At 36.9% G+C, this 12,288-nt stretch overlaps 1 protein-coding gene across 5 annotated transcripts in view; it reads right to left on the bottom strand.

The window, feature by feature from the left end:
* The window catches only part of DOCK4 (dedicator of cytokinesis 4), a 251,486-nt gene that overhangs the window by 19,238 nt on the left and 219,960 nt on the right, over positions 1-12,288 (bottom strand). For all 5 annotated transcript variants that reach the window (XM_049814215.1, XM_049814218.1, XM_049814217.1 and 2 more), the window contains 7 exons: positions 11,713-11,861; positions 10,555-10,641; positions 8,798-8,902; positions 5,796-5,937; positions 5,029-5,195; positions 3,648-3,734; positions 1,757-1,933 (listed from right to left, as the gene is read on the bottom strand). In XM_049814215.1, the coding sequence (XP_049670172.1) occupies positions 1,757-1,933; positions 3,648-3,734; positions 5,029-5,195; positions 5,796-5,937; positions 8,798-8,902; positions 10,555-10,641; positions 11,713-11,861 (914 nt within the window). The remainder of the gene's footprint in view (positions 1-1,756; positions 1,934-3,647; positions 3,735-5,028; positions 5,196-5,795; positions 5,938-8,797; positions 8,903-10,554; positions 10,642-11,712; positions 11,862-12,288) is intronic.

Raw genomic sequence — 12,288 nt, 5'->3', positions numbered from 1 at the left:
AACACCTGCAATACTGGCCAAAGGGCTGAATAACTAGAACACTGTTACTTATCCCATCAGAGGAGGAAAAAGGAGGAAAGAGGGCAGAATCAAGAAGACAGCAGCTGGCCAGAGGACATTATTTGCTGGGTTTTAACACTTCTTAAAGCTTGGAAGTTGCCTGAAGGGAAGGAGGATATCTGTAAAGATGTGGGCATGCTTACCTCAAGACAACATGCTCCGAGACTAGCTGAGTTTTGAGCTTTGTACAGGCAGAAAGCAAAAGCAAGTGAAACAGGCAGGGAAAAGCATTTACAGAGGAGAGGAAAAGGAGGAAGACAGAAGATAAGAAGCAGCAAAACAGCAGGAAGACATAAAGACTGAAAAAGGGACATGCAAAGAGATGGGGGGGAAATAGAAAAAAACCCACCAAATCTCACAACTATTGCTAGGAGTTTTGGTGTTTACAACACAAATTGGTGAAAAGTCCTATTTCACTATATAGCAAGAGAGAGAGGGAGAGGACAGAAGGGAATTGAAACATGAAGACTGTCTAGGAGATCAAGACTTGCAGCTAAGAACAACAATAAGAAAGGAGTAAGCTAGAACCTTTAATGTGCTCGTGAAGAATGGAAAGCTATGCAGAGACATCGAGCTGGCTCTGCCATTGCTAATTCAAACCAGACATAGCTCTGACATGACTGTATTTCTCAAGGGACTCCCTTCGTGGAGCTTTACAGTGCTAAACAGTTTTATTCCTGTTTAAAGGCAGCTGGGAAACATCAAAAATGGTACTGCTTGGCTTTAGTCTCACAATTTTCATAACATTGCGGTTTTGATGACAGATTCTAACAATACAGTGGACTCAATTTCTTGTAGTTTAATTTAGACACGTTTTTATCAAATTTAACACTGTTGAGTGAACACCAAATCTTGCAGCCTTTGAGACAAGTGGACAGAATGTTATTCAACTTGACATTTTCAATGGAAAAGGAACAACCAGCAGACTCAGTATTTCATAAAACAATTATGAGACGGAGGAAGATCAAGCTGAGCTGAAAAAAAAAATCTCCTTCATTTCTTTTTACTGCAGTTTCAAAATTCCACAGAATTTTATGGAAATACAGCATCTGAAACATTTAAGGTTCTCCTAAGGGGATTCAGAGATCATAATAATGAGGAACAGCTTTTAGGAACAAATCCAGTGTTAGGCATTTCTTAATTATATGTATTATATCTTACTAGATTTTTCCAGAAAACAGCTTTCCTTAAAAACTTGGAGAAGAGAAAGCAGAAGGATCTAGAAAAACATGATTCTTCAAGATAATAAATTTCTTGTTAAGAATTTTATGTATATATGTATATATTTCTCTCTTAAAATTAGAATGTCAGCACACAAAAGTAAATTTGGTGGTCAGCCACAAGTAGCTCCTGACCTAAAAGGGCAGGGGGGAGGGAATAGATTATAATAGTCACAATTAACTATTTCATTAAAAATCCCCACACAAACCACTAAAGAATGCAAGGTAATTGTGAATCAACTCATCACTGGAGTAAATCTATGGGACTATCTGCAGCAACACAGTTGTTTCAATAAAGCGATACATATTTAACATCACCTCCCCCAAAATTGCAATACAGGTATACTTAAAACTATTATTGATATAGTACTTTCTGCCCTCAATTCATACAGAGAAGCTGCATCTGTACAGAGAAAGAAATCAGTAAGAAACTGTCTTGTAACAGATTTTTAATAAGCAGAAAATAAATTATTTACCTCTTGGTATCTCGCAACTCCACCATTAACTGCTGCATCAATGACCCCATTTAGACACATTGTGAGAGGGTTAATATTTTGCATTTGTCGAGTTTGACACTGACTAATCAGTGTTCTCAGCTGCTGGTTCTTATTTTCTAAGACTTCAATAGCATTCTCAAGGGGACTCATTTCCACCTGAAAGAGGAGTGAGGAACATTGCAAACAAACTTAATCTTCAGTCAAAAGATGAAATATATTAAAGGTAATTTCTGATTTCTTAAAAGATGTTAAAACAATGTTATACTATGTTCTAGAGTACTGGGGGCAGAAGAAGTTCTTCTCACCTGGGTACACTCTCTGAGTGTACCTTCTGAGCACAGAGAGAATTAATTTCATCACATAATCAAGGACCAAAATAAACAACCCTCCCGCTCTTGTAGATTCACCATCTGACCTTGAGAGATACTCGGCCCTTGCTGCAAAACACTCACACACTTCAGCCTGTGGTGGAACTCTTGGAATTCAGGGCTAAATTGTCCTCGGCAACTTTACCTAAATTGGGCTTGAGGTCAGGGAGAGCTTCACCGTGCGTAAGGGCACAGAGAAGAGCTTAAGTATGGGTGAGCTAGTTCCCCACCCAAAGTGAAGTCAACAACTAGATGTTATGGATGAGGAGTTTGAATGTAAGCTGATAACCAAGTTGTAGTCAAGGGCAGTCCTGGAGCGGGATGTGCCTGTCCTCTCTAGAGGGTGAGGAAGCTTTTCTCACAGGTAGCATGAACTGCAGGAAAAGCAAAAAGCAAAATGATGGGAAGCGTACAGGCCTGCAGTTGCTGTAATTTAGCAAAACTTACAAGCGCAAATCTGAGTCATGACCTAGTACATGCCCAGGAAAAACTATTACAGTTAACTTTTGGAAATGGTGAGTATAATGATAGCACGATAGTAAACTGAGGATCTTCGTATTAGGGGTCATATTAACCTAGTAAGGAGTCAGTAGGAGTCAACTCACAAAATTTCTCATGTCACACAAGTTTTTCATTTTTACAAAATTCCATTTTTGTTTTCTACAGGAGAATATCAAGATGGTGAATGAATGACATTTTGTTGCTATTATAAAAGAAAAACACAGTAGACTTTTAGGGAAAAATCAGTTGTACAATGGTATCCCTATATTTAATGGGACTATTGTAAGACTGCCTTTGACAGGAAGGAAACCAATTACAGGTGATACAGTCCTGGGCTTCACAATTGACCAATTATTTAGAGATCTTTATAAGAGGAACACGCCTTCAAATACATTTGAAATGTATTTAAGGATTTTCTAAGAAAAATAACAACAAAGAAGGAGAAGAAATCACAATGTGTCACTAACAGATTGCTACGTTAGACCCTATTCCTATAGGTTCTGCGTAGGCATGCTTCCCTGCCCAGGCATGCTTTCTTGCCCATGCCGAGAACTGGGAACTTCAACAGAGCTCTAGGCAGACACAGAAATATACCCACATGGCATTTATTATAGTACAGGAACTTGGAGAATGTTTACTTTTCAAGCGTACTGAATAATATGTTAAACTATAGATATTCTAAGTATTAAATTTTACATCATGCTGAGTTTTAAGAAAGTAATTTGCTGACATTAAATATTGCCTTTGTCTGCCCATTATTGTTCTCAACTTTTCTTCCTCAACTGTTTAAATGAATAAGTGTGGTTCTTAATAATACTTTTCAGGGTAAGAGAAACCACAGAACTCAAAATATTTCATAAATACTTTTGTCATAGCCAGCTTGAAAACTTGCTCAAAGAAATTAGATATGGTTACTCAATCTTAAAGTAGTTCATCAAATAACATACGATTAAGGAAGTGAACCAACCCACAATATGTATTGCCATCAGTCTCATACTCACTACTTCACGTTTTTCCACTTCAAACCAACGAGATATTCCAGGTAAACTCTGCACCAAGATCAGTGTGGTCCTCTCCACCCATAGACTCTACAATATACAAAACCCATTTATTTCCCTAAATTGACTCTGTCTTATTCTTAATTATTCCCAGTTTTCTTTATGAATACCTTCATTAAAGTAACGGTGTACATAAAAAAAAAAAGTATTAACATCCAAATTTCTACTGAAATGTCTATCCCAGAAGCCTATGACAGTCACTTTTCTCCTTACTTTCTAGGACCCACTCCTAAGCAGTAATTTCTGCTGATTCTTTGCTCTTAAACAGGGTATTATTCTATCTTATATGTTGTCCCCTAATCTCCAAAAGTCACTCACACTAAATTAGCATTTTAGTACTGACTTTCTGAGATGACATCTGAGAAAAGGGAGAGTTCTGAAGCAGAACAACTTACAGGTCACACAGAGTGACCAGCTCTCCTCTGTGAAGTCCTGTTTGAGATTCCACAGTGCACGGCTGATGGGATACTCAAATATACTACTGTTAAACACTTTGTGCAAGAGGTTCGTAAAATGACAAATCAACACATAGGATAGCGCTTACACAAAATATATATAAGCTGTACAATTAGAATAAAGCCCTATGCTTTAATTAAAGGAAAATAGTGACTTAATTTAGTTAATTTATTACCCTTACAGTTCTTTCCTCTAACTTTATAACAAAATTATTATGGGATAATTCTCTGTGTGTGTCTGAATACCAGAATATATTCTGCATCAGGATGTGTTTCTAGCAGGTCAGAATTAAAATTACACCAGAAGAATGCAACATGAGTTTTCAGTGTGACATTTTTATTAGGAGGGACAGAAGTCATTTACATATTAGGGAAGGAACTATTGCTCTTCTCTGAGACAATCTCTAAGTCCAGAGGTAGTTTTTAGTCTTGATATCACAGGGACAGAACATTATGCTGCAGTTTAGTCAAAACTGTCTCTCCCTTCCTCTAGGGAGAAAGAACTTCTGGCAATCTTATCCATACCCCAGATTACCTACTTAACAATGTTTTCCCATCTGCCTTACAAACTTCTCTGGAGGCTGCTCTGCTGCCTCCAGTTCTGCCTTCAATATATCACAAAATTTTTTTATTTGCAAAAACAAGTGGGTACTTTTTTCTCTCCTATTCCCATATACAACAAGACCTTCCCATCTCCCATATATTTTTCATATTATTTTAATTAAAATGAGCAGTGAAACAGTCAAATCTGAGCTACCATCTTCTCTGGTGAATTTGTTATACCACACTCGGTTGAATAACACAACTATCGTTGATGTTACAAATCAGTCCATAGGTCCAGTAGCTTGGGAAGGAGCATGGTACTTTACCTTGAACTCATTTTCCTTGTCCTTGGTCCCTTTGTGAAATGGCCTGTCATATCGGAATCGCCAGATATGATTTACTTTGTAAAAGCTCTTGATGTTATCGGGAATGCCGTCTCTCTGCAGGACTTCCTGGTTTTCTGGAATTGGTGTCACTGCATAAATCTGCAAGTCTGTATGTAAAGAGTTAAGGCTATCCCATTTCATTCAAATTAGCAAAGCATATTGACTCCTGAAGCATGACAGAAGAAAAACTCTTTAAAGTGTGTACCATGAAATGCTTCTTGACTATTAATGGGTTAGGAAAAGAACCTGAGAGATTTTTTTGATGGACTTCTTTATACTGTTTTGTTGAAAATTTCATATTTATTTTTGAAATAGAGCTACTTACGTGGAATAGTATATGGAGTATGGGGATGTAATTAAAAATATATTCTTACACAGAACATGTCATGCCATGGTAACATTATGTTGTATAGTAAGGACTTGAATTACTGTAACTTGAGCTGACACACCATTATCACAGCAGTGATAGTTCTGCTAAAGTAAGAATCTTAATAACCTGTCAAGGAATTTTTAAATAAAACCAACAATTACACAAAAAAAAAATCCAAACATAATAGAGTCACTGGGACAAATTACAGGGGAATTCTCACCCACCATTTATTTCAGTGGAGGCACACTGTGATTGAAATTGGCTATCGGTGTACCTACAGTTTTTAAAAGCATGAAAGGCATAACTGCAGCGTACTAGTTTGTCATTATGTGGATACACTGTGCTTCTGCCTGAAAGATGGTCTCATCTGGTTGGTTAGCATGTTGCATAGCAATGGCATGAGGGAACTCATTCAACATTCGCTGCTGGAAGGCCTCCAGCCTTTCGTAGTCATGTCCTCGGCAAACAAATTCCTTATTCTGAGCAGAATAAGAAAAAAACAAACCAAGAGCAAGTTATGTGAAAATAGTTGGGTTTCATTAGATAGAACCAAACACATACTCTTAAATATAGACTTTCCAGGCAATTTTTACATCATTTAAATAGGGAAAAAATAAGAAACAAAAGTCAAGAATGAAAATAAGAACTCTAGAAAGAATAGGTTACTTAGAAGAAGGAAATTTTACCATATAAAGTATGTCTTATTCAGAAGTCTGGAAAAATCAAACAATTATATTTAAAGCTTTAATAAAAATCCAAAGGGAAAAATGGTTCTTATTGGATTAAAGAATAACTAACATAACATATCAGACTATATAAAATATGTAACAAAAATATAATTGAACAGACAGTTAAGACAGTGAAATGGGCTGCAAGTCCTTTCCATGAGGAACTAGGAACCTTTGCTTTGAAGTTATACAATTCTGAAGAAAAACAATGCGTAAGAAAATGGTAGAATGCATTTGATTTGCCTTATCCTCTAAATGCTTATCAATTATCAGCCTGGTAAATTAAAATTATCCAGTTTTTGCAATATGATGTAAAATAATACTCCTGGCCCCAACATAATTTGTTTTACCTGCACCATTACTTTCCCAAGATTGCACAACATGAATACCGATACAACACACATCCTACATTAAACATGAGAAGCCTGGATTTGGAGTAACCATTGGAACTAGTCACAGACCATGACGATGCTGAGGGCTTCCTGTAGCTCTGGACAGCACTTTTTGGTTTGATTCTGCTTGCACACACATTTGAAATATGGAAATACCTTAACTATTTTTCTAAAAAACACTGTTAAATTAATTTCCTTTTAAAATCCGTATTAGAAAATTCTAAGAAGTCATTACTAATGTGTTCCTCTTGAAGCAGGTTTAGATAGAAACAGTTGTTGTCCTTATTATATCTTGAAAACAGGGAGCACTCAATTCTGAGACCCCAGACTTTCATGGGAATTGCTCCAAGAAATCAAGTGCAATAGTGTTACTGTGCAACTACAAATTAAAATGTGAAAGCTTTAATCTGATGCTTTACTCTTTATTCCTTCTATAGCAAGCACAGCCAGACTTACAAACTGCTTTGCCGTAAAAAAATTAAATCAAATGTACTAAGTTTTGAGGTGTTCCTTGCTGGTGCTGCAAGCATAGATCTGTGCTATGTACATTTAACTTGGAAAATTATCCTGGTTTTGGATGGGATAGAGTTAATTTCCTTTCTAGTAGCTGGTATAGTGCTGTGTTTTGGATTTAGGATCAGAAGAATGCTGATAACACACTGATGTTTTCAGTTGTTCCTAAGCAGTGTTTATACCAAGTCAAGGATTTTTCAGTTTCTGATGCCGAGACAGCGAGAAGGCTGGAGGGGCACAAGAAGTTGGGAGGGGACACAGCTGGGACAGCTGACCCAGACTGGCCAGAGGGGTATTCCAGACCATGTTATGTCATGCCCAGTATAGAAACTGGGGGGAGCTGGCCGGGGGGATCGCTGCTTGGGAACTAACCAGGCATCAGTTGGCGAGTGGTGAGCAATTGCATTGTGCATCACTTGTTTTGTATATTCCAGTCCTTTTATTACTGTCATATTGTTATTGTTAGCATTATTAGTTTCTTCCTTTCTGTTCTATGAAACTCTTCTTACCTCAACTCATGAGTTTTACCTTTCTCCCCCCCCCACCCCGAGTCTCTCCCCCATCCCACTGCGGCGGGGTGGGGGGGAGTGAGCAGCCACGTGGTGCTTAGTTGTGGGCTGGGGTTAAACCACGACATAAATGTATAAATACTTTCTGGGCAGACGCATAAGCAGTGAGAGACCTACAGGTCTGAAAGTATTGCACTATTGTGCAACTTTTTACAGTACTTTTACTTCATCAGTTGCCATTTAGTAATCTAGACATTAAATTCTTTCTAATTAACATTTCCAAATTGGTTTATACAGATGATGTATTCACATAATATCAAAAACTATGTGCCCATCAGACTCTTTGTGCATCGCTTTTAAAGGGCTCTTTGTGCATCGCTTTTAAAGGGGAGAGTTTCATGCTATATTTACCATTTGGAATTTGTCAGTTTCCCCACCACAAAGGCAAAATAAAAACAGGCTTTTTAGGCCTCCACCATACAGGGGACATCCCTTTGTCATTTATTTGAATTATCATAGGAAGAGGAGCTTGGATTACGATTGCAGCAGCTCCATGAATAAGACGGGTTCTGTTCTCTTCCCAAGGTGACAGTCAATGCAGCTAAACCACTGCAGACTGTGGAAGAGGAGAACATTTTCAAGGGCACTTCAGTAACTTCAGAATCCAAGATTAATGGTTAAGAGTAACTTTATGTATCTTGTCTGCTTTCGTACACTGATAATCAATGAAACTCAGCACGTTGAATTTCTAAGTCATTTAAAAAAGAAAAGGAACTTTGGGAATGTAATTACTTAAATGCTAAATTACTGATTGTCCCACTGCCAAGCAATACCTCTTCTGACAGCCGCCTTCTGAGCAGCCACCAGCAGAAACAGAACAGGACAAAGGGAACAAACTACCATGAAAAGATGATGTTGGTCTGTGGAATAGTATAGGTGCATCATTTCCAACATAAACACGAATATTAAGTTTATGTGGGACTCTGCAAGCCTAGCGTTTGTCTTTCCATTAGACAGGACCTTTTCTTAACCCTGAAAACATGAGGATATTTTATTCATTATCACAAAGAATTCCCTGTTTCTCATAGGATAAGAACTTACATATAGTATGATCAAATTCTCACATAGAGAAAGTGATTATGAATGACAGCATGAATTCCAGAATTACTCCATTCTGTTTATTTTCAATTCACTTACTCTCAAGAAGAATGGGAACTTTTTCCCATAGAATCCAACTCTGAAAAATTCTGGCTCCAAACGCTGTTGATCCATAATTTTATCATACAAAGATGCTTCCATCATCTGGGTGAGATTGATAAGAAATGCAATTATTCTTTTTTGAAAACATATTGTCTTTCAGCACATAAACATAGTGTCTTTCAGCACACTGCTCTGGAGTACTGGAATTGCAGTGCATCTCTGAGCAATAATAAGGACATCCAGAAGCCTCTGAATGCATCAGATTAAATAATTATACTTCTTAATGACCTGAAAGTTTCCAAGAATTAAAAAAAAAATTGCTTTTGAATATGAAGTACCTATATTAAAGGGGTAAAATATTAGATTAATGACAACATGCATAGATCTTTAATGAAAAAAGGAAGTAATAGAAACACAGTTTGAAACATATGACCCAGTAACCTGCTAATCATCCAAACACATGGCAGTAGTGTGGTTAGTTTAGTCAGCAAATTCCTATTTCCATATTCAAAAGTTGTGTCCAAATCATACCAGATTCCAACGATTTAAGCATCAAACGTGAGTTCCTTTAAAAATCTCACAATAGCAATTAACATCATTTTTGATCGATACATCCTGCTTTTATTTCATTCAAAACACTGACACAGAGTGATCTTACTGTCAAAGTCCCCTTTTTCTGATGATATTCCAGAAAAGCATTCTCTGCTCTTAAGTTTTTAATACTGTGAAAAGAACCCCAGTATTAGCCCTGTTTCAGGTAATGCAGACAGCTATTTAATGTGTCTATATCAACAGCTGCCTAGTTATATTGCTATGAGAAATCCCCACACCTCCATTTTTGGATTAACATAGGTAAGTCATAGTAGAAGGATATTTCCCAATTCAAGCACACAACACATTAAGTACAATTGATTAAACATGCATAAACTAATTATTTTATTCACATGATGATAGTCAGTTTGTTTTTGCTTATAGGATTTTGCCACTGGGATATCTAAATATATATTGAATAAGCAGATCACAGGGAGTACTGCCACATAGCTGTGTGTTGAGAATTTTGCATAATGCTGTTAAGCAGCTCTGGATTAAGTATACTTCAGTAAGTCCTAGCAGCAAGCATCCTACACATACAGAAAATTTAAAAAGGAAGCTATAATATAAATTGAATCCATCAGAAGCAGACAAGAAAAGCAAAGACTGAATAATCTTTAAAATACAGTATCAGAAAGAATGAAGAAAGAAACAATGCTTAGAGTTCTAAGAAAAATGAGAGAGAAAACAGGAAGACTGTGCCAGGAAAGCTTCATATTAAACAGACCACATTTTTAAGCAGTAAATAAAAAAAAATTGCAAAGGTGTATGTTGCTTGTTGCAAGCTCTTTGCTCGCAATTACAACTGCAAAGATATGCTGCTGCTCCTAGTGAAGGACTGCATAGAGCACATTCCCTGGATACACCATAGGAAACCAATGAAAGTGAATTTGTGATACAATTTTTCTGCAAAAGGATGCACACAAAAGGGGTGCTGTACAGGTACAAACATTGCCAGAGCATTTATTTTCCAATTTCTCTTCAAAAAGCTTACACTCCTTTTTTATAATCTCTATTGTAGAAAAAACCCACAAGCAAAAAAATAAAGTTTGCAAACCAAACCTAAGGACCATTCCGTGGCAAATTTAATTTTCTAAGTAATATTTTATAACCCAAACTAAAAAGCTTTTTGATCTCTGATAAAAAGTACTCAGGTACATTACCCTCATCTTGCTGAGGTTTCTGTAGTCATAGTAGCTCTCATACTGTTCTGCAATTTTCCTGCATAAGATAATGCCATTTTCCCAACACTGCAAGCAAGTAAAAGATGTTCAGTAATTTCAAAGCAACTGTTTGACAATTTGTGATTTATTAGTGGTCTGTTCTTGCTATACTAAGTCATACTTCCAGTAACTGAAAATACTTGAACATATTGTCCACTAGACATACTGATAGCTGCTGAGTAATACTGATGAACTCTTTGAAGGATGGAAAATATATTTAGAGATTATTTAATAAATGATTCTTACAGGGCTATCACTGCACAAGATATAAGTCATTGCAAGAGCGATAGACATCCCTTTTGATACTACATACGAGATTGGTTCAACACAGTATGATTTTTACATTTTAAAATTGTATTCTTAATATATCCTCCCTAATTTCTGTAATTGAAAAAGATTTTGTTGCACCATACAAGTTAAACTCTATAAGCTGATTACATATTTTTTTTAAAAAACTGATGATCAACATCAGTTTGATTACATTTGCTAGGCTTACATGGGTATTGCATTAGCTACACAAAATTGCAATGAATTGCTTGTTTATCAGCAAGACAAATCATCACACAAAGTGTCTATAACGTTTTAGACTACAGGATAGTTAGTCTCGCCTAATTCCGAATAAGCATTCTCAGCGATGACAATGAACTGTGATCCCCAAAACCCATTCCTTTTTAGAGATTCTGCAATTGCTATTCTAAAAGATATAACATGATTTAGAAGGTGTAAACATAGTCCTAATAGACCAGAACCCTGAATTTTTTTCCTCACTTGGTCACTAAGTGAATTTCATCAGCTTTATATGGCTCATTTTCATCACCTTTAAAATAGGGAGAACTTATACTATCTTTTATAAAGTGCTTTGACAGTTACCAAGTGAACTGCTACACAAATGCAAATTATTCTCACAGGTAAGTGTGGGATTTCCAGGATATAAACGCAGGATTAGAAGAAACCGACTGTGTCACTAAGTAACTGCTTAAATAGGCAATGACAAACACTTCCCATCTACACGAGAAAAGACCTCGACCCTGGAAGTCACGTCCTAAAATGAATATACTGTCCCTTCCAGATCCACTCAGTAAAATAGGACCGTTTTACCTTTCCCCTGTCAAAGTTCTGAATGATGGTCAGATGGAGACACTCTTTACGTTGCCACTCTGTTTGCATGGGGTAGTTGAGAAATTCTCTCAGTGGCCGATCGGACCACTCCAACAGCTCATCGTACAGCAGGAGCGTGTAGGCAGCCTCTACAAAACAAATTATAGCACGGTACTTACGAACACCAAACAAAACCAGCCAAACAAAGTACACAGAAGTGTGAAGGCTCCTGATGAGATGCACCTTTTAAATGGATAACTGATTTATTTCAAGTATAAGACAGATGGTAGTGCTCGTTTTGGACAGGGTTACTATCTACAGCTATAATAAATTCAGCTTACAAGTTTCACACACTATTTAACGTGGAGTCACTGGAAAAGTTTTCCTGGAGTCTGACAATACAAAGGGGACAGAAAAATTAAGAATGCTGCTTAGCCCTAGTCTTCCCTACTGCTTAGGAGAAACTCTCAGTGGCTCTGTTGTCTGAACAAGGGAACAAGGACCAGAGAATGAGGAACATCAGTAAAGAAAGAGGAAAGAAGACAGATAGGACTGTGGACACAGTCCAAAAGAGAT

The sequence above is a fragment of the Accipiter gentilis genome, chromosome 11 (assembly GCF_929443795.1).
Source record: "Accipiter gentilis chromosome 11, bAccGen1.1, whole genome shotgun sequence".
Lineage (NCBI taxonomy): Eukaryota > Metazoa > Chordata > Aves > Accipitriformes > Accipitridae > Astur > Astur gentilis.
This window is presented reverse-complemented; position numbering and strand designations above follow the sequence as displayed.